The sequence below is a fragment of the Tenrec ecaudatus genome, chromosome 14, assembly GCF_050624435.1.
Source record: "Tenrec ecaudatus isolate mTenEca1 chromosome 14, mTenEca1.hap1, whole genome shotgun sequence".
Taxonomy (NCBI): Eukaryota; Metazoa; Chordata; class Mammalia; order Afrosoricida; family Tenrecidae; genus Tenrec; species Tenrec ecaudatus.
The window spans coordinates 113,453,914-113,476,024 of record NC_134543.1 but is presented as its reverse complement, the minus strand read 5'-3'; the positions used below and the strand labels follow the sequence as shown (position 1 = coordinate 113,476,024).

The following is a 22,111-nucleotide window of genomic DNA, read 5'->3' as shown; positions in this document are numbered from 1 at the left end:
AACAAGTCAATTCTAACTCACAGCGACCCTACAGGACAGGCTAGATCTGCCCCTGTGGGTTTCTGAGACTGTCACTCTTTTGGGGAGTAGAAAGCTTCATCTTTCTCCTATGAAGCTGCTGGTGGTTTCGAACTATTGACCTGGTGATTAGCAGCCCAGTTGGCTTACTAGAGCTGTCCAAAAGAAATGAGCTGAAAAAGAAAGAAGAGAAAAGAAACGAGCTCCCCTGGGGATCAGGCTGAGGTCAGGGGTGCACCTGCTGGGCATTTTGCATCAAGTGGGTGCCTGGACCACAGCGTGTTTGACGCTCCGCCCCCACACCGTCTCCCCACAAACCTTCATCAGCATCAGTGGCTCTTGTCTCCATGGCCCCAGACAGCCCTGTGAGTTCGGCTTTTCACCAGAGGGGCTGTTTGCCTTTGACTCCAGCACACACTGAAATATTTGCTGCGTGCCCGACAGGGGCCCACAAAGAAAGGCCCCACCTGCCTGTTCTCTCAGAGGTCACAGTCCAGGCCACCCCTGCTTCTGGCCCACGTGTCTGTGCCTATGGCTCCGCAATATGACATTGTCTTCTTTTAAGGTTTGACTCCCAAAGAATTGTCCAGCAGCTGCGAGCCTGCGGCGTTTTGGAGACGATTCGTATCAGCGCACAGAGCTACCCCTCCAGGTGCGTGGCCAGACCTCGCCTGGGGGTCAGTGTCTCCAGCCCCAGGCCTGCGCTGAACTCCAAGGGGCTGACACTGCCGTTAGGGCGTGTGTTTCCGATCTCTGTAAGATGCCCTGGGACTTGCCCCCACGGACCTGTGGGAAGGCAAGTGGAAAGAAGCCTGCCATCTGTGGAGATAAGCCACTGTCAGCACCACCTGCTCCCCATCTCAGTAACGGTCACGCTCGGGAAGGCCGGGGAAGGGGGCGCTCCTGGGCCAGAGTGCTGAGAAAGAGGGTCAAGCAGGGGTGTCCACAGAGCCCGGTCCCTCTGCACGCTCCCCCAACTGCATGTCTTTGGCTCCCCAGGTGGACGTACATCGAGTTCTACAGTCGCTATGGCATCCTCCTGACCAAGCAGGAACTTGCCTCCAGTGATAAAAAGGAGGTGTGCCAAGCCGTCCTGCACAGGCTCATCCAGGTCAGTCCTCACGCCCTCGGCGGCCCCCACAGAGGTCGCGTCAGTCTTGCTTTTGATGTGACAGCCAGCGCTGTCACAGTCAGGAAGGAGGGTCAGCAGAAGGGGCGATGAGAACCCCAAAGGGAGACAGAACGCCAAACCTTTCCTGGTTCCGACTCACAAGCCACGGGACGGGCGGGAGCTTGCCCACCAGCCCATGTGAGAGCAACCGAGAACTCACACACGCCTGCCCGTCCTCGCTGCCAGCGCCCGGCATACAGTGCATGTCTTCCTCCAGAGAGGCTTGAAGCAAGCCAGCCAGAGTCAAGCGCTGGAGCATGATGGGAAATTCTTCAGCTCCCCCTCAGAAAACAAATGTGTGTCCAAATTGCCAGGCTTGGGGCATCCTGGAATCTACCACTTGAGCATCTTTCCCAAACACTCACAATTTGGGAGTTTCTGTTTCTGATTGTCTCCTTTTTCTCTTTATTCCCACTCAGGATTCTAACCAGTACCAGTTTGGTAAAACCAAGATTTTCTTCAGAGCAGGACAAGTGGCGTACTTAGAGAAACTGCGGCTAGATAAACTGAGGCAGGGTTGTATCGTGATCCAGAAGCACATCCGTGGCTGGCTGCAGAGGAAGAAGTTCCTCCGAGAGAGGCGAGCAGCCTTGACAATCCAGCAGTACCTCCGGGGTCAGCACACCGTGCGGTAGGTTGGTTGGGATGGAGGGACATACACGTACCGGTCAAACGTTCTGTGCTGCCCGTTTCTAAGGGGTGGGTCTCTCAAGGACTCTGGGCCTTTCTTCTGAGACGTGAGGTCCAATGTGTGTGTGTGTAGGTGACTTCTGATGGCCTTCAGCCTTGAAGTGAGACCATGTGGTTCTCAGGGACAGGAAGTACCGGCTCTGCCCGGTGTGGGACCCGAGTGTGGGTGCAGGCTCCCTGGAGCAGACATAGGCCTGCTTGTCCCGTGTGCTTCTGGGCTCAGATAATAGCCGCCGTCTCTGGGGCAGGACACACAAGCATTCTCTTCCACCCCAAACTCATGCCTCCTTTCTGATTGGGAATTGCCAAGGCCTGGTGATGCTACCTTTCCCTGCCCAGTGCATCTGTCCCACTCATTGCACTGCAGATAAAATGCCGGAAACACCGTGAGCATGCCCTGAGGCCCCGGGCCCTTGTTGGGCCTTCCTCGCTGCAGCCTTCCTCCCGGCTCCTTTCTCTCATCTCCCTAGGCTGGACCTGACTGAGCCCCTGCTCCATCCAGGCCTTAGCTCCGTAACCCAGGAAAACCCTTTCCTCCAGAGCCTCTCAGTCTTTGACGTAGTCAAGGACCTCTGTGGCCTCAATGCCTTCAAGCAAATGGAAGCTCCAAGGGGACAGGTCCCCACCTGTCTCATCCCCGTTGCCCCGAAACCTCATACCTAGCACAGCAGTTACCACTCAGTGAGTGTTCTGTAAAGGCTTTCACTCTGCGTGAAAGTGGTGTCCGTCGATAGTCCTGGCCTCGGATTTCTCCATGGGCCCTCTAATCTCACAGGACAGGAGACCCGCCCCTGTGGGTTTCCAAGACTGGAACTCCTGGCAGAAGTAGGAGTAGGAAGCCCTGTGGCTGGTGGTTTCAAACAGCTGACCTTGCGACTGGCAGACCAGTTCACGGCCACTGCGCCCCCAGAGCAGGAGGGTCACTGCGGGTTGGCAGCAACTCAATGGCCATGAGTTCCATTCAGTTTGAACCCGCTAGCCTGGCAGTTCCAGACAACATCCCCCTTTTTGAATGTTTCCAGCACGGCCTGCAGAAATCCCGCAGCAGCTCTGCCCTAGCAGGAAAGCCGCTCTTTTCCCTGTGTTATCGCTTATTTCTCTTTCCCTTTGACCCGGGTTCAGTCTGCTCCCTCCATGGCCTGTGAGATCTGCAAGCAGCAGCTTGGTCTTCGTCCCTGGTCCTCTAGACAAGCACCGGCAACCCTGTCCTGCGCAGGGGCAGGCAGTGACTATCGGGGCTTTGCTGGCCGTTCAGAGGGTGCCGGCCGCAAGCACTCCCTCGGATACGATGTACATAGCTTGCCTGGCCCAGTTCCACTAGGACGTTGTCTACAGACAGACGGTGGCCCAGCGCCCCCTGTATGGTTTGTCGCCCAAGTGAAGGAATAAATTAGCCAGGGCGATGCAAATCCAGCCTGTCTCACGGTCACCACCACGGGAGCCCTGCTGGCTCTTTCTCAGAGTGCAGAGGAGAGGCGAAGCAAGGAGGAGCACAGGCCTGGAGAAGGCGCTAGAATACACCACTCACAGAAGCGAGGTGTAACTCTGCAAACCACGCGAATAGTTTATCACCTCCAGAGGGCTCCCCATACTTACGGGGCTGGGACAGCCCAGTGGGGGTGACCCACTCTCCTCTGCATTCCTTCTGCCTAACGCAGGAAGGCCATCACGGCAGCAGCCTTAAAAGAAGCCTGGGCAGCTATCATCATCCAGAAGCACTGCCGGGGGTACCTGGTCCGCAATTTGTACCAGCTCATTCGCGTGGCCACCATCACCATCCAGGCCTACACGCGGGGACTCCTGGCGAGGAGGCAGTATCGCAAGGTATGGCGGAGGCCACGTGCTTTCTTGGGAGGTGGGTTTTCCAAGTGGCCTCGGTTTCGTCTTCGCTGCCCACGGTGAGACGGACATCCCCCTGACGAGCTCCCTGGAGCAAGGAGTCTGGCCTGTGAGTGTCCGCTCGTGCAAGCCTGACACACGGAGACTGGGCTTGTCCCTTCAGAAGCTTTGCTGTGCCAGGGCTCTGTGGTCCGATGACAAGGTCATCACACTTGACCCTGTTCACATGGATCGGATAGAAGTTGCATCTTCCAGCTTTGGAGATGCTGACGAGCGGAGCCGTGGAGACCCGGCGTTCCGCCAGCACAAACTTGTTTTTATTTATTTATTTTTTTTTCTTCTTTTACATTTTATTAGGGACTCCAACAACTCTTGCCACAATCCATACATATACATACATCAATTGTATAAAGCACATCCATACATTCCCTGCCCCAATCATTCTCAAGGCATTTGCTCTCCACTTAAGCCCCTTGCATCAGGTCCTCTTTTTTTTTTTTAAGATGCTGCAGGAACACAAGGCTGTTATCCTTCAGAAGTACGCCCGGGCGTGGCTGGCCAGACGCAGATTCCAAAGTATTCGGCGGTTCGTGCTGAACATTCAGCTGACTTACAGGGTCCAGCGTTTGCAGAAAAAGCTGGAAGACCAGGTGGGTGTTAATGATACACCTTTTGCATATACTTTTCTCTGACCTCCTTTCTGTGGGTCCTTAGCTGTGCTGTTAAGATTTGTGCCCATGTTAGGAAGTTTGAATGGGGTACCAGTTGGACCATAGAAGCGCGTTATAAACGGTTCCCGACATCCAGTTGTATAGATTGTTCGCTGCACAAGAGTCCCTGTCCAAGACGGAAAGTAAAGGCTGAAATCCTGCTGGAGGTCTGCTCGCCAAGCCATGTGTCCTGGTGTGGAGCCTCTTCCAACAGGAGTGCCACTAAAGTGTAACAAAAGCTCTCCGTGTGCAGAGCCTTGCTTCCTCGGGGCTGGTCTGTCCAGGGCTGAGGCTGAGAGTGGGTGTTCACTTGCCCAAAGGTGGCCATTCATGTCTATGGGTTAGCCACAGGGCTACCTGGCTTTGGAAAAATTCCTCATATAATTCCCACTGCCAAGAGAAAACCCATACACTCTCAGTGGGTAAGGAAGGCTGTTAATAGTCCTGAGGGGACTCTTCAGTGTCCAGATCTGTAAAACCCACTCCCAGGCCTCTCTGAGATTCTCTAGGGGTTAACCTTGAACTGAGCTGTATGCAAGGTCCTGTTTTTGGGTGCTTGTGTTAGTCCAGGTAGACCAGAGAAACAAATCCATGGACACACATATGCATATAAGGCAGAGGTTTATATACAAGAGCAGTTGAATATTGAGAAAACATCCAAGCCTAGTTCAAATCAAGTCTGTAAGTCTGATATTAGCCCATATATCTGATACCAATCTATAAAGTCCTCTTCAGACTCACGGAACACTTGCAATGACACTGAATGCAGGAAGATCACAATCCAGTGGGTGGGAGGTCTTGTGGATCCAGTGGCGTTGTAAGCATCTCTGTGCTGGCAGGGGTCTCCATGTGACTTCTCCAGGTCCAGGGTTCTGGCTGCATCAGGGTAGGTTCATGTGGCTTCTCCTCAGGAATGGCTCATAGGGAGTGAGTTTTAAGGCTTGTCGGTAGAGAGTCTCTAAGGGAGTGAGCAGAGAGAGAGAGAGACTCTCTCCTGCCTCCAAGGAGGAAACCCAGGAGTTCTTAGAATTCTCAGGAGAAGGCCATGTCCACACAGAGGCCTCATTGGTTATATCTTGATCGACAGGCCAGACTCCACCCCTTCACTTGTAACCCTCTCAAGTTGACACGAGATTATGTGTCATGTACTATGTAACGACCACGCTCCTATATGTGTAAGAAAGAGCTTTATATCAAGAGGTAATTGTATATCAGGAAAACAGCTCAGCCCAGTACAACCAAAATTCATCAAGTCCGATGGTCCGTAAGTTCCTCTTCAGACTCACGCAGTCACATGCAAGGATCTGCAGACCGCAGGGACATCACTGGCCAGTGGGTGCAGAGTCTTGTGGATCCAGCGACAGTGGGCACATCTCCAGGGCTCCTGCAGGTCTCCACATGGTATCAGCAGAGAGAGGGGAGGTTCCTAGGGCCCTCCTGATGAAAGAGGCCACGCCCACAAGGAGGTCCCATCAGGCTATGACCTGATTGACAGGCCAGACTCCAACCACGTGTCATATTCCATATATCAAGTTGACACAAAGTTATGTAACTACCACAGAGCTACTGTCAAGTGGATCTGTGACTCACAACACCCCCAAACACAACAGAGTAGATCTCTGCCTGATCGATCCCACGTCCTCCTGTGATTGGCTGCAGACTGCATCATTAAGATCACAAGGGTTCTCTTTGGCCGAAATGTTTCAAAAGTATAACTCCTGGCCTTTCTCTCGTCTCAGTTTAGAACAGTGGTTCCCAACCTTCCTAACGCTGCGACCCTTTCATACAGATCCTCATGTGGTGACCCCCCCCAAAACCATAACATTATTTTCGTTGCTACTTCACCACTGTCATTTTGCTACTGGTATGAATCGGGGATCGGTCGTTGGACCCCCCCAAAGGGGTCGCGACCCCCAGGTTGAGAAGCGCTGGTCTAGCAGCTCTGCTGAAACCCTTTCAGCACCATGACAACCCCTGGGCCTCCATAACAGGCGTGCGGTGTCTTACCTGGGAATCAAACCCAGGTCTTCTGCATGGACGGCAGAAGAAAACTCTGCCTGGCCATGCGCAATTCTACTCATGGTTGCTATGGTTGGGCCCATTTCTGGAGCCACTGTGTTGATCATCTCTCTCCATCTCGTTGGGAGACTGCCCGTTTTTGCCGACCCTCTACGGTACCAAGCCTTGATGAGTGAATGCGTGGGCCACGGGTGGATTGGGCACTGTTTGCCCTGTTCTAGATCTGCCTGAGCACCATCCTGGGGCGACCCTGCAGCTCTGGCCTTGGATGGGCCCCACAGGGAAGAGAACAGGCCGGCGTCTGTCCTGAGTAAGCCTCTAACCGTCTGCCGCTTCCCGTTTGTAGCACAGAGAGAGCCATGGGTTGGTGGAGAAGCTGACCAGCCTGGCCACTCTCCGGGCCAGCGACGTGGAGAAGATTCAGAAGCTGGAGTCTGAGCTGGCGCGAGCCGCCGCTCACAGGCACCATTACGAGGAGACCGGGAGGAGATTCAAGGACACCGTGGAAGAGGTCTGGGCTGGTTTGGTGACTACGGGAATTCCGTACGACTCTGTCCCGGGGAGGGGTTGTCATGGCAACCTTCTCTGGGGTAGCAGAGGTCTCCAGAGCAAGCTGGACTCTGGTGTTGACTGCTGTAACCCAAGGGAGTCTGCTTTGAGCCAGAGCGAGGTCAGAAGGCCAGTCTGGGAGATGACCAGGAGGCCAGTGCTTAACCTATATGCTTTTCAGAATAATGCTAGGCCTGAGCCGGAGCCCTCGCTGCCTGGCCCCCATGCACCCAGGAGAATCTTGGTCTCTTGTCCCTTATCTGCCATTATCTTGTCCTTTTTTGAGACTGTAATTCCCTGTGGTTTCAAGTCTAGGGGAAGGGCTGGTTTTTCTCCCCTGGAGTGGCGGGTGGTTTTGAACTGCTGACCTTGCAGGCAGCAGCCCAGTGCATCATCCATGACACCACCAGGGCGCAGTGTGGGCTCTCAGAGGAAAGCTCTTGTCTCTCTGAGATTCTGCTTCACGAGGCTCCGCGTTCCCCGTCTCGTCCCCGACCCAGCCTCGGCCTTTGGATACTTGCTAGTCCACCAGTTTCCTTTATACATCAGACAGGACCTATGCATGATACACCCTGCATTAATCCTGTCTAGTTAACGTGACAAAGGCAGCCCATCCCCAGGTGGGATTATAACCACAGGCTTAGAGGTTAGGGTTTACAGCACATGTCTCAGGGGGACGAAGTTCAGCCCGTAGCAAGTGCAAACCATGGGCCCAGTCTTCCCCTACGCAGGACGGTGAGGAGAACTGGAGACTAAACCTGGAGTCAGATGACCCAGGCTCTCACACAGCGGGGCTTCAGAAGGTTCATGGACACATGGGATGAAAAGATTGTGGGCTTTTTCTATGAATTTTTTGGAAAGCCCCCACATATTATATCTGCCAAGACAGAACCGAGAACAACCCCGCGCAAGTCACTCACACTCTCTGAACTGTGGTTCCCTCAAATGTAAAATCAACCCAACCCCGCTCCCTGCCATCAAGTCAATTCCATCTCGTGACAACCTTATAGTCCAGGGTCAATCTCTCCCTGTGGGCTTCCAAAATGGTAACTCTTTATGGGAGTAGAAAGCCTCATCGTTCTCCCTCAGAGCGACTGGTGGTTTCAAACTGCTGACCTAGCAGTTAGCAGCCCAACTCGTGACCCAAAGAGAGAACAAAAATCAATTGACAGTCTTGTTAAGAGGATATCCTTCTCAGATGAATCATTTACCAGCTGCCTATTGTGGAGCCCGGTACCAGTGCGAGCTACTGTTTCCTAAAAGGGGGTCCAGTCTCCTGTGCTTGTCCAAATCCTACACACCCAGGGTGATAGCTGCCAGGAACCCCAGGGCGGTGGTACCCCTTCACCCTCCCCATGGCTCAGATGCCCAGGTATACCAGCACAGCCAATCACAGACCGCCAACACCAAGGGGGCCTTGGCTGCCAGCCTGGCCAGAGAAGTTCTGCTCCAGCCACGCCCTTGAACCCTGCGGTGAACCGATGCTGGCTCATAGATTCCCTGGCTAACACGATCCGCTGCAGACCGGTGGGTCCACTGAGAGGCATGTCAGGAGAAAGGCTGGTCTCCAAAAACCAAAGGCAAATACTGCCATCGAGTCGACGATGACTCACGGTGACCCTATAGGACAGGGAAGAACTGCCCCCGTGAGTTTCTGTAAGACAGTAACTCTTCCCGAGAGCAGAAAGCCCTCTCTTTGTCCCACGGTGGTTTTGAACTGCTGACCTTGCAGCAAACCCGCAGATGCTTAGCCGCTATGCCACTCTTTCTGAAAATGAGCCACTGCAAACACTGTGGAGTACAGTTCTCCCTGACACGTGGGCTCCCAGGAAGTCCTTCAACAGAATGCTCAAAATGTGAACCCGTTCTACATCTTGTAGTAAGCCTGTCTCTCACGGTAGGTAATAAATAGTCAATTCCTACACCGATTGAAATACTCAAGTCCAGACTGGAGTTTCCCTTCCAGCAAGAAGAGTTCTCTCTCTCTCTCTCTCTCTCTCTCTCTCTCTCTCTCTCTCTCTCTCTCTCTCTCTCTCTCTCTCTCTCTCTCTCTCTCCCCCCCCCCTCCCTCCCTCTCTCAGGTTTCAGCCACTATTGGGCCAGCTTGGCTGGGAATCACAGCAAGTGCTTGTATGTGAAACTACATGCAGCGTCTTGTAGTGGGCTGATGACTGCTGTCCTCTATCGGGGGAAAATGTTAATATCATTATACAGTTCTCCCCCAAGAAAGGCAGTGATGGTGACCAAAGTGGACATTAGGTTTTCCATTTTTTGTTTATTTTTTCCCTCCTTTCTAGAAACTGGCCAAGCTTAAGAAGCAGAATTCAGAACTAGAAACACAAAAAGAGCAAATACAGTTGAAGCTCCAAGAAAAGACAGAAGAGCTGAAAGGTAACGCTCCGGGGAGGGGTGGGGGCGGTACCCCCATTCATTCACGCACCCGTTCCCTGAGTAAGTAAGGCTGACGTGGACCGAGTTTTAAGCTGAGGGGGTGGGGGTCTCACTTTGATGCACACTTAGTGTAACAAGCAAATTTCAGTTTGCCACGGGGCATATCGTCTTTGAATGACGGTAACTGTACCCTATAGATCGGAAGTAAACACAGGCCTAGAAAGTTGATTCCGAGGTACAGCAACCCAATGGAACAGTCCCTCTGGGGCGCACCCTCTTCCCTCCAGTCTCTTTAATAAGCAATGTCACACGATTGATTTGATGGTCTCAGGTTGTTCAGCCTGACACGAAGCACCCCAGCCCTTGGGTTGGCAGAGCGGTTTCAACGAGCCTTCTCTTTTCACAGAGAAAATGGACAAGCTCACCAGGCAGCTCTTTGACGACGTGCAGAAGGAGGAACGACAGAGAGTGTATGACAGCTCGCTTGCTCTCTCTCCCTGCTGTTTTTCCTTAGGTTGCTTCCCCACAGCTGTCCGCCAGCAGCCAGCTTAGAGCAGATCCCAGAGGCAGGGGGGCAGGGTGTGGATATTATTTTTCAGAGGTGAGAGGCTTTAGGACGTGTGGATGCTAAGCCCCACGCTGCGCACCTCTGGGACACAATACAGCTTCTGGAGTTGCCCGGGTGACTGCTGCTGGACGGGCACCATGGATCCCCATCCCCCCCCCAATGCCCACCCCGGGGACTTCTCACTTCCCTTCGTTGCCGGAAGGATGCAAGGTTCAGAGGCTGCCACCCGTTCCACTTCCAGCACGTCTGAGTTACAGCTCAAACCACTGCCATCCATCGATTCTGACCCATGACAACTCTATCCTAGAGGGCTTCTGAGGCTGCAAACCTCTACAAGACCAGACAGCCTCCTCTTTCTCCTGCAGAAGGGCTGGTGGTGTCGACCCACCCACCTTGCCGATGCAGCCCAGTGCTTACCAGACTGGACGGTCAGGATTAAGATCCCAGACTCAAACTCACTTCCATGGAGTTGATACCTGCTCACCATGACCCTGTAGGGTAGATCTGGCCGTGTGAGTTGCCGAGATGGTAGCTCTTTAGGGGAGTAGAAAGCCCCGTCTTTCTCCCAAGGACCAGCTGGTGTTTTTGAACTGCTGACCTTGCAGCTAGCAGCCCAATGCTTAACCACCAGGGGACTTAGGTTAAGATGACTCCGTAGAAAACAAACGTCCCTCCCTTCCCCCGCTCGTTGTGCCCTCTGTCCTGGGCAGTCAAGTGCATGACACACTTCAAACCATTAAGGCAGGTCCCCAGAACCCTGTGCTACAGGAACTCTGCCTGTCTCTTTATCAACCCCTCCGCTAATTCCCAAAGGCCTGGGCCCTCTCCTCTTAAGGAGGCAGCGCAAAGCCTTTCAGATCTGAAGGTCAGGACTGCCTGGCACAGGGCTGGGGCGAGAAGGAACCTGCTTGGCCAGTCTCTGCGGGGAGCTGGAAGGCAGAGTGCTGCCTGCTGGGTAGGAGGCAGCTTCCCTGTGCAGTTAGCAGGCCTGGATCCCCAAGGGCTTAGGCAAGGGCATGTCCTTGAAGAGCCCCAAGAGATAACAAATACATGAAATGTTTTATGATCTTACATCAGCTTTTAAATATGCATATTTAACTAATTTTCCTTGGGGAGAATATATATATATTTTTTTTTTTTCTTTCAATGAGCTCTTCACACTCAGAGAGGAGGTAAGCTTTTTTTTTGGCATCTCACTCTGGGCCGGGGCCACTTAGACGCAGTCGTTTCAAGCAGTGGACTTGAGCACCAGGCCAAGGTCAGGTCATGTGTGCAGCGTGGCATCCTGACGGTGAGCTCCAGGCTTGCAGGCAGGCAGATCAAAGGGGCATAAGGAGGTATTTCTAGGCTCTCGTTCTGCTTCATCTCCGGCAGTCGCCTGTGGCTCACTCTGCTCCCTGCCGGCACACCGGGCAAGCCTTGGCCCCTGGCTCAGCCCTTGAGAAGCACAGAGATGCCCGCTGTCTGTGGATGCACGCCTGTTCCGGTGGGGTACAAACCTAAGGTTCTTTTGACATCAGACTCCCTAGCTACGTACAATTGGCATCTTCAGCGATTCTTTTATCAACCTCTTAGGAGCACCAATGGTTTCTGAATATCCTGGAAACAAAAGATGTGTTCCTATGTCGAAAGGAGCGCAGGTAATCTCTTAGGAGTGTGACTTTGTCGGGGGACAGAGAGGGCCCCTTGGTGCTCTCAAAGTGAGTCATAGAACTGAGAGGACTGGAGGTCCAGCCCAGCAATGTAGTATAATGGCCTAGGACATGCATAGAGGCCCTGGGGCAGCTTTGATTCCGACTGGTCCCCTGTTGGGCTGTATTGGACCAGTCGGGGTCATGTTGTCTTTATTCGATTATTTTCTTAGCCATCACTAATTTCCTATTCAGTTGAGAACTCCTCACAAGGAATTGGGTGTCCACGGACATCGGACCACCTGCATTTGGTGCTTTTTATTTAGAATCTTTGAAGGCCCAGGCCTCGGGGTATTCCAGTGGCTGGATTCATATGATTAGAACAGAACCAGGTCCCCTTAGGATCCTTGGGACCGAGAAGGAGCCAGCATTCATCCAAGGCCAGTGTTTTGTCCAGTGGGCAGCAGGAAACCAGGGGGCCTGTGGGGTGCAGTGCCCCCCCACTCGCACCCACTGAGTCTTTAAGCGCAATGTCTTGGCACTCCCCGGGCATCATCTTCTCAGCTGGGGCCATCTTCTCAGCTCTGAAGAGGCTGCCTTTAACTTACAGGAACTGGTAAGCGCGTCCTAGAACTAAGGACCTCGTCTCCTGGGGCTCACACAGGTGGTGATGAAGCTCTTTCCCGGGCTCCTCATTGTTTTCAACATGATGAATTGTTCTCATTCAAGGGGAAGACGCTGGCAAATTAATCCGTTTCTTCCTTTGCTGCCTAGACTCCTCGAGAAAAGTTTTGCAGTGAAAGCCCAAGCATATGAGAAGCAGATCGGGTCTCTGAAAGGAGACATCCAGGCCCTCAAAGACGAGAAGGTCCAGCTCCAGCAGCAGCTGGAGGAGGAGCGTGTGGCCTCCGGAGGCTTGAAGGGGGAAGTGGCCCGGCTGAGCTTGCAGACAAAGGTAGACGCTGCCTCTGACTTTCAGATGAGCCCCATCACCTGCAACTTTCCTGCTCCTGTAAGAACAGGTGCATGGGCTCCCCAGGATCAGACAACTGAAATCCCAGACCCGCTGCTGGGTTGTCGGTTAGCACCCCGTTAAGACTTGAGTAGAATCACCCATAGGGTGTCCGAGGCTGCCAATCGCTCTAGAAGCAGACTGCCTTGTCTTCCTCCTGTGGAGCACCTGTGGATTCAAACTGCCCACCTTTACATGGCTGAGCAATTTAACCACTGCGCCTCAGGGTGCTCGCTCACGTGTGCCAAAAGAATCTATGTAAAGTCCCGGAAGAAAGGACTCGCTTTCTCCTTTGATTATTCCAAGTGTAAATTCCAAAGCTGCCTTTGATTTGAAATGACCATATTATCTGAATCAAGGAGCCCCGGTGATGTCATGAGTTGTGGTCAGCAGGGTCAGCAGTGCCGACCCAGGGCCACTCTGCTGCTGAGAGGTGAGCCTGTCCACTCCCGTAAGGTGTGAGTGTCAGGACTTGGAGAGCAGTTTGACTTTGCCCTGTAGCGTCGCTGTGATTCAGAATTGACTTGAAGAAGCCACCCGCTACTCCACAGGAGGAAGACGAGGCCGTTTGCGTCTAGAAATATTTTTATTATTATCTGAATCTTGCATTTGAACTAGAAGCTCCATCAAGGCATTGACCCATACTTGGACAACTGAGGCTTAACTGAATTCCTTCCTTATCAGGAAACTCAGATCCTCGTAAATACAATGGTTGGGGGGCGGGCAGGGAGCAAAACATCTCAGTGTCCTTTGGGCCGCTTTTAAGCTTCCGCTAACTGTGAAATGCGTGTTAGTAGATTAGGAGGGGATACAAAAAAAAAAAATGAGGAAAAATCTCCGCTAGGTGGAGCTTTGGTAGTACGCATCCCCACGTCCCCCCTCCTGCTAGGTGAACCATCAGTGCACCCAGTGGCATCGCCTAGGAAGAGTCTGGTCATAGTGAATTTTTTTTTTCTTGAAAGTAAGTAGTTTCGCTTGAACCTCATCTTTTGTGATGAGTGATTTAAAAGAGTAGCATGTGACTATGGAATTTTGTTTCTTGCTCGGGAAAAATGTCGCAGAGACTGTGGTGATGTTGAACACAGCTTACAAGGAAAAACTCAAGTGTACGAGTGGTTTTCTTATTTCAAAAAAGTTGAAATCTTGCTCGATGACAAACCTCGTTCTGGCCATCCGTGAACTTCCTGAACGGGCGAGAATCTCAACAAAATGTGTGCACTTGTGCTCAAAGGCCGACGACAGACCATCGAAGAGATGGGGAAGTCATCTGGGAACGAGAAGGGTCACTGGGAAACTTGTGTCTCAGTTCGGACTGACCAGGAAAAGAGCATCTACTATGAACATGCCCTGCTTTGAAAGAACAGCTCTGAAGCGACCCAGGCTCTTTTCCAAGGTCACTACTGGTGGCAAGGCACGCTGCTATTCTTATGACCCCAGAAGCAAACATCAATCAAGCCAGTGGAAGACGGCACCATCACCTCGCCCCCAAAAAGCCTGTCAAGTGAAATCAAAGATCATTTGTTTTTTTGATGTGAGGGGCATGGGGGATTCGGAGTTCGTTCCACCAGGTCAGACTGTTAATCAAACTTTTGGGGGGGAGGTTCTGAAAAGAAAGTATAACAGTGTGCGACAAAAAAAGGCCAAAGAAGGCAGATGGGAGACCAGTTTTGTCGCCATGACAATGCTCTTGCTCATGCAGCCATCTCAGTGCACCAGTTCTGGGCAAAGAGCAGCATGCTACTCTTGACCCCCACACCTGACTCACCTGACCTTGCTCCATTCAACTTCTTTTTGCTTCCTCGAATGAAAAGAGACATGAGAATAAAGCGGTTTGACGATGTAGAAGAGGTGAAGAAAAACAAACAAAGGAGGGAGGTGCTGTCAGCCATCCAAACAGATGAGTTGAAAAAAATGTTTCCAAGAATGGAATCGCAGATTTGACAAATGTATGAAGTTGGATGCAGAGGACTTTGAAAGTGATAAGGATGCTTTGTAAAAAAAAAAAATTAAATACAAACCTTTTTTTGGGGGGTGGGATTCCATTTCTTTTTTGGAGGGGGTACTTCCTTGTATTTGTTAATATTATGCAAATTTTCTCTGTAGTAGCCTGGTTTAGAAGCTATTTTAGAATTATGTCAGGTAGCTTTTGAATTTCCTAACAGAACTGCCCATGTTCTGTGGGCCCCAAATTCCTATTATTTAACATTGGAAGATTAGACCAGATAATCCGAAAGGGTCACTTTGCTGTTTTCTTTTTTGAAGAAACCATACAGTTTATAGCCCTGGTGGTGCTGCAAGGCTGGAGGTTCAAGCCCACCAGCCACTAGGAGGAAGGAGAATGAGGCTCTCTATTCCTGTAAAGATTTCCAAAACCTCAAAAACCTGATATTGGATCACTATGAGTCAAAATCAACTCAATGGTAGTGGGTTTGTGTTTGTTTGTTTTTAAAAAACCTTTTGTGTCAGGCTTCTTGCATTTAACATAATCCTCTTTTTTTTTCTTTTCTTGTTTCCGTTTTTATTGTGACTTGAGTCAAGGTTTACAGAGCAAATCCGTTTTCCATTCAACAGCCCATGCACACTTTGCTTCAGTTCATCCACTGCAATCCCCACAAGGCACCATCACTTGTCCCGCTTCCTCCTGTGTTCCCCATTGCCCTTTTTCCTTTCCTAATCCATCTGACCTTTGTCCTTCCATCTCAAGTGGTTGGCTGTTGTTGGGTGTGACTCCTTCCCTAGTCTTAGTGTTTCCCCTTATAGACCTGTCTGCCCTGTGACTGAAAACTGAGCCATGGAGTGAGTTCATGTCCAGACCTGAAATGACAGAGAGTCTTAGTCTTCGGGGGTTCACCAACCCCTATCCCACATGTAAGCCTGGTCTGTCTTTATGATCATGAGATTTATTCCCCATTTTTCTCTCATTCGAACCAGGACAGTCTAATGTCATCACTTTCAGAGCAGTTGGTAGTCGTACCTGGGCACCAACCAGATAGTCTGATAGCTGATTCTGATTCATTCTGTGCGACCACCTGAGCTTGGTGGTAATCTGTAGAAGTCATGTACCACCTCAGCCCACTGCCATTGAGTCAGTTCCAAATCCTAGCATCCCTGCAGGACAGGGTAGAACTGTCCCTTTGAGTTCCTGAGACTCTAATTCTTTATGGGAGCAGACAGCCTCACCTTTCCCCCTCGGAGCGGTTACTGGGTTCGAACCACTGAGTTTGCAGTTAGTTAGCAGCTCAATACTTCACCAGGGTTCCTTCTGGCTACAAAACCGCGCTGCCACGGGATTGAGTCTGACTCACAGCGACTCTGTAGGACACACTGTAACTCATCTTTCTCCCTTCTGGCAACAATCCGCACCTTAAATGACGGAAATTGTGTGACTGCATTTGGAGTAAGTCACCAGTAGATGTCACTCACCTCCTCCTGTTTAGCTAAAGGGGACGTCCAAATTCTCTGGTGTGATATATTAACAGATTCCATCTCATTTCATTTTATGTGTCACTGTCCGTATACTAAGCATGAAGAAATATGAACATGCCTTGGGGGCACCCCCTGACGCCTTAGACCAGGGGTCCTCAAACTTTTTAAACAGGGGACCAGTTAACTGTCCCTCAGACCCATTAGAGGGCCGGACTATAGTTTAAAAAAAAAAAAACAACTATGAGCAAACTCCTATGCACACTGCACATGTCTTATTTTGAATTAAAAAAACAAAATGGAGAAAAAACACCTGACGGGCCAGATAAATGTCCTCGGAAGGCCGTAGTTTGAGGACCCCTGCCTTAGAAAAAAGAACAGCCCTTGAGGATTCCGTGGTTCTGTTTATCAACCAGGCGTGTGACCCTGAACGTGCCGTTTGATCTATACGTAGCCTCCGTCGTCTCATCTACAAAAGCGACTCCAAGCACTCACCCAGGCCTTGTGTGAGGACAAGGTCATGCACCATAAAGCGCTCAGTGCTTTGGTTGTCGGCAAGCTCCTTGCTAGCGACTCAACACTCCAAATAAATCAAAACCCAAGTCCACGGCCATGGTGTCACTCCTGGTTCATAGCGACCCTATACTCCATGGGGTTTCCAAGGCGATACATCTTTACAGGGGCCGAGAACCTCATCTTTCTCCCTAGTAGCAGCTGGTGGTTTTGAACCAACAACCTTGTGGTTAGCAGTTGAACACTTGCTCAACAGCACCACGGGGAGCAGATGAAACCGAGGCTCCGTCTTATCACCCTGCGTTTCCTCAAGGTCTTTCTGCCTCCCTTAGCTACAAAAGCCTGCGGTCCCTCATACAGTCTGAGCCAGTGGGGCCTCTGGAAGACAGAATACAGCGTCCCCACCGACAGAGCTGCCCTTCAATGGACCCCAGCCCACAGGCCACCCCTTGTCCCCCAGAGCCAACTCCCAGATCTCCTGGGCTTACCCTGTCTCAGCCACTGCCCCACATCTAAGCCTGACAGAAGCCAAAACCACAGTGATGAAATGAGCAACGCTGTGTCCAAGTGTGTTCACCAGTAAAAGAGAATTTTAGTCCTGGGTTTCACTGTTCTCAGCTCCTCCGCCCCCACCCCACCCCATCTGGAACTTGTAGAAGTCGTTACTCTTTTTCCCTCTACATGGGGGAGAACCTAATTCTATCAATATAATCAGGCAGACCTTGGGGAAATAACATTTTAATCAGTTTAATATGATCTGAGTCCAGGCTATATGGAGTGTGATGGCCTTCCATAACTTTAAGAAAGGAACTACAGTAGAGAGTCACGTGCATAGTCACAATGCTGGAATATGAGAGCCGGGGTGGCAGTGTGGGTTACGTCTTGGGCTGCTGACTGCAAGGTTAGCAGTTCAAAGCCACAGTCGCTCCACAGGAGAAAGTTGAGGCTTTCTACTCCTGTGAAGTTACTGTCTCGAGATGTACAGAGACCCACAGGGGCAATTCTACCCTACCCTACGGGGTCGCCGTGAGTTGGAAACAACTCCATGGCAGTGAGTTTGGTCTGGGTTTTCTCCAATATCTGTCAGTAGTCACAGCTGTTTTGGGTTTTTTTTCATCTGATCCAACCTTGCTGCGATCCAGACCATCTCCGAGTTGGAAAAGGAGATCGAGCTACTGCAGACGCAGAAGCTAGATGTGGAGAAGCGTGTGCAGTCCCAGAAACGAGAAATGAGAGGTAACAGAACTATGAGTCACTTCGGCTCTGGAGCTCGGACCCAAGGGATCTTCGGTGTGCCATGGCTACGGCAGTGTGTCTTTCCGTTGGCGTGAGGTTGGCTGGAGAGCTGGTAGCATGGTTGGCGGGTGGTTGGGCAGCGGGTTGATTGCATAGGTGTGTGGTTAGCTCTTTGATTTGTCGGCGAGCTGGAGCTTAGTGAGCCAACTGGCTCTGTATGTGGTGACCAAGTGGAAGGGCAGAGAATTATGCCCTAGAAAGGGACCCCAGAAGAAGGGAAAATCGCACACACAGAACACGCAATTTCTCCAAACTCTGCTTTGCTCATTGTAGAAAAGATGTCAGAGATCACGAAACAACTTCTCGAAAGCTACGACGTGGAAGATGTCAGAAGCCGGTAAGTGTGTTTTGTTGGGGTTTGTTTTGCTCGGCTCACCACTGGGCCCAGGCAAGCCTGGAAAACAGGAGAGCGGTGAGAAAGGTGAGCTCCTCTTTCCTTGTTTCCCAGGCTCTCTCTGGAAGACTTGGAGCATCTAAATGAAGATGGAGAGCTATGGTTTGCTTACGAAGGACTGAAGAAAGCAACCCGGTTAGAAATACCTGCAAGGATCTTTCCTATTTCTCAGAGGGTTTGGTTTGTTTGTTCGTTTGTTTCTAAGGCTGCGACCCTTTAATACAGATCCTCACGTGGCGCTGACCCCTCCAACTATAAAACTATTTTCGTTGCTACTTCCTGTCATGTTGCTAATGTTAGGAATCGGGCGTCCCCTGTGAAAAAGGGTTGTTCGACAACCCCCCTCAAAGGGGTCACGACCCACAGGTTGAGAACCGCTCTCTTAAAGCGAGGCTCTGCAGCATTGCACCCATTCCTAAATGCCTAAAAGGATGTTATGATTAGACATTTCTAATTCCATGCCATAGGAGCCCTGGTGACTTAGTGGGTTACTCACTAGCCTCAGTCAGCAGTTCGAAACCACCAGCCGCTCCGAGGGACGACGACGAGGCATTCTACTCCTATAAAGAATGAGAGTCTCAGAATGCACAGGGGCAGTTCTACCCTGTCCTGTAGGATCCCTGTGAGCTTAAATCGATTCCGTGGCAGGAGCCCTTGTGATACAAACTATCACACTGAGGTTGTCCCTTGTCACTTGCCCAGTGGCTTTGTAAAAGAGAGCATTGGCAGTCTGCTCACAGGAAGATCTCCGCCTCGAATAGGCTGCTGGACAGTTTTCCTCTGTCGACTGCGGGGTCTTCACTGTGCGTTGAAATCGATTCGACAGCACCTAAGGCACGTAAACTTGCTGTGCAGACTGCTCCTGCCCCACAGACACACACACACACACACACACCCCGGCTCTCCCAGCAGAGTAACGGCTGAGCATTTCCTCGCCCTCCTGTCACAGTGTCTTGGAGAGTCATTTCCAGGCCCAGAAGGACTGCTACGAGAAGGAGATCGACGCGCTGACCGTCAAAGTGGTGCATCTAAGTCAGGAAACCAACCACCTGCAAAAACTGTTTCGAGAAGAGAATCACATCAACGAAAGCATCCGCCACGAAGTGACCAGGCTGACGTCCGAAAACATGGTAGAGTCCCAGCGCCCCCTCCCCGGGGCCCCGGCGAGGCCCCAGTTCTAGAAACACTGCTCGGTGCTAGAGGAAAATTCCGTCTTTGAGAATGAAAGCAATTGTTACACATTACTTTTCTCCAGATGTCAAATAACGTGGTCAGATGGTACAATTATGGCATTTCCCCAGACTGGAGAGCACTTTGATAGAGAGTATGTTTGCTATCCACAGAATGTGGCCACTCGTTGTGTGTGTGTGTGTGTGTGTGTGTGTGCCTAGCCCTAGCCCCTTGGAAAGTCAGGGGTGGGGTAGGAGTGGGGGGGAGGGTGGAGTACAAGATGCAAGCAAACAGATGTAGGAGAAAAGGGCACCCCGGAGAGGAGCATGCACGGAGAAGGTGGGTCCCCCGCTCCTGCTCCGCAGCATCGCACCCATTCAAGGACTTCCCTCCGCCTCTGATGCCACCCTACCCCGCCACCTTGGTCTCATCCTGCCTTCTCACGCACCTTGTCGTTACGTATTGGATTTCTAACTGCAGTTCAAAACCAACAGCCGCTCCTGGGGAGAAAGATGAGGCTTTCTACTCTCATAGAGTTACAGTCTTGTAAATCCCACAGGGGCAGTTCTACCCTGTCCTATGGAGTCACTGTGAGTCAGCACCGACTCAATGGCTGTAAACTCGGTGTGTGTTTGTTTGTTTGTGGGTTTTTTTTTTGTGGGGAGCAGTCTTCTGACTCATTCCTACTAGCATGGAGAAACGCTCTTGGAATCTCCTCCCTTAAAAACTCCCCTTTCTTGACCCTGAATCCCCTGAAGCCACCACCTCTTTTCTTTGAGAAGGTGGCCAGACTTCTCAAAGGACTTCCACCTGCTTTCCCAGCCCCCTGACCATTTTCTCCGTGGCCACCTCCTTCGGTCCTGTGCTCCGTCCACTAACTGAATCTGCCTGGACTGGGCTACATGCCCACAGGTCCCTTCAGCTTCAGCGTAGACCCTCGGCAACACTTCGCAAAGTTCATCTCCATACTGCCTCCTTATGGGACGTTCTGTTCTCTGGCTTCCAGGACACCACCGCTCCTGGGCTTTCTTTCCTGCCTTCCTGCAGTTGCTCCTCAACTGCTTTACTGTCTCCTCCTCTGCTTCCCCCTGGACGCATTAGAAACCCTCAGTGCTACATCACCAGGTGAGGAGACTTCATGTCTTCCTTTCTTCCTTGGATAAAACGAGGAATTTGCTGTGAGATCCACCGCCCAATCGGATCTTCTTCAGTTGAACGACAGAGGCCTGGGTGCATCTATCGACTTGTTTAAGCTGACTGGGGAGGTCATGGGTATGTGACAGTAAACAGACAGGGGTGAAGAAGTGTAATGCATACTGAATGATTCCAGGTCTCCACCTACAGAGCCGGGCATACCCAGAATTTAGAGGGCACTCTGGGGTCCCTTTGAGATTGAGTTTCCTGTCCCAGGACAAGAGGTGAGGTCTTGGGTCCAGACCCACGGGGCTGGCTACCAATTCCTCGCTCTGCAGCATGATGGCCATGCCCTCCCTTCACTGAACACAGGAGTCCCGTCCGCCTTCCCCCACAGGGCTCTGCCTTCCTGCCAAGGAGGCTGTGTTGGGCTGGCTCGTCTAGAGAAACAAAATCAGAGATGCCCATCTATGTATCAGAAAGAATTTTATACCAAGAAGTAATTTCACTTCGAGAAGCTATCCCAACCCAGTCCAACTTAAGGTCCTAAGTCCACTGGAAGCCAGGGCCTCTTCGGACTCACCTAACTGCAGGCTGATGACCCAGGAAGGTGACGTGTGAAGCAGAGAGACCACAGGCCAGTGGGTGCAGCGTCACATGGGTTCAAAGTCGGGGGACACCTGGGAGGGCACCAGTCGCTCTCAGGAGGCAGCCCACACGGGGCCACCCCTGAGGCAGGCACACTCCCAGCAAGCAGGACAGCGAAGAGGCAGAAAGAGAAGTCCCTAGTCCCCCCTTATAAAAAAAGGGCGCACCCCCAAGGAGGCAGCACCAGGCTGTGACTGATGGACAGCTTGGATTCCACCCCTACACTTTCAGACCCATCCAAGTGACCCTAAAATCGCGCCCCCCCCCTCCAGACCTTGGTGGTGTCAGAATGGTCTCTGTGAAGAAAGTACTTCTTCTGAGTACGTTGGTATCTCTAGCGCCTATATAAGTCTTGAGATCCAAGGCATAACATCGGACCAGTCTGGACGAGGCTTCTTCTCGTCTGTTCTGTGGGGCTCAACACAGAGACCGTTCAGTTTGCTCCCGAGAGGCTCCGAGGTTTCCGTTGAGCTATTCGGAGAAGAAAGTACTTTCCAGTCTAATGTTGCCCACCCTCCCCTAAAGATGATTCCAGATTTCAAACAGCAAATATCAGAACTGGAGGAACAGAGGGAAGAGCTGGAAATGCGGCTGAACGAACAAACCGAAAAAATGAGAGGTAACCGAGAGCCTGCCTGAGAGAAGGGCGTCCTGCACCCCAGAAGGGACTCCTGAAAGTCACGTTCCCAAGGGGGGGTGTCTCAAACCCATACTTCCTGGGGCCAGGCGGCATCAGGGTGAGGAGGGGGGTGCATGGGGAGAAGGGACAGGAAGTGAGTGCCCCAGGTCAAGGGGTCTCTGAACTTACTTTGTTGTGGGCAAGTGGAGCATTTTAGAGTAGCCGTTTAAAATATTTATTTTTATATCTATTGTTCAACCCAAACAAAGCCTAATTTCTAGCTTGATACTTGAAGCCTATCAATAACTGAAAATAT

The 22,111-nt window shown here is 51.5% G+C and overlaps 1 protein-coding gene across 1 annotated transcript in view; it reads left to right on the top strand.

Annotated features, from left to right (window-relative positions):
• The window catches only part of MYO5C (myosin VC), a 90,478-nt gene that overhangs the window by 51,530 nt on the left and 16,837 nt on the right, over positions 1-22,111 (top strand). The window contains exons 18-31 of the mRNA XM_075532307.1: positions 584-670; positions 1,018-1,129; positions 1,609-1,820; positions 3,538-3,703; positions 4,222-4,368; positions 6,794-6,958; positions 9,294-9,387; positions 9,794-9,857; positions 12,361-12,541; positions 17,677-17,770; positions 18,104-18,167; positions 18,279-18,359; positions 19,174-19,354; positions 21,702-21,795. Of these exons, the coding sequence (XP_075388422.1) occupies positions 584-670; positions 1,018-1,129; positions 1,609-1,820; positions 3,538-3,703; positions 4,222-4,368; positions 6,794-6,958; positions 9,294-9,387; positions 9,794-9,857; positions 12,361-12,541; positions 17,677-17,770; positions 18,104-18,167; positions 18,279-18,359; positions 19,174-19,354; positions 21,702-21,795 (1,742 nt within the window). The remainder of the gene's footprint in view (positions 1-583; positions 671-1,017; positions 1,130-1,608; positions 1,821-3,537; positions 3,704-4,221; positions 4,369-6,793; positions 6,959-9,293; positions 9,388-9,793; positions 9,858-12,360; positions 12,542-17,676; positions 17,771-18,103; positions 18,168-18,278; positions 18,360-19,173; positions 19,355-21,701; positions 21,796-22,111) is intronic.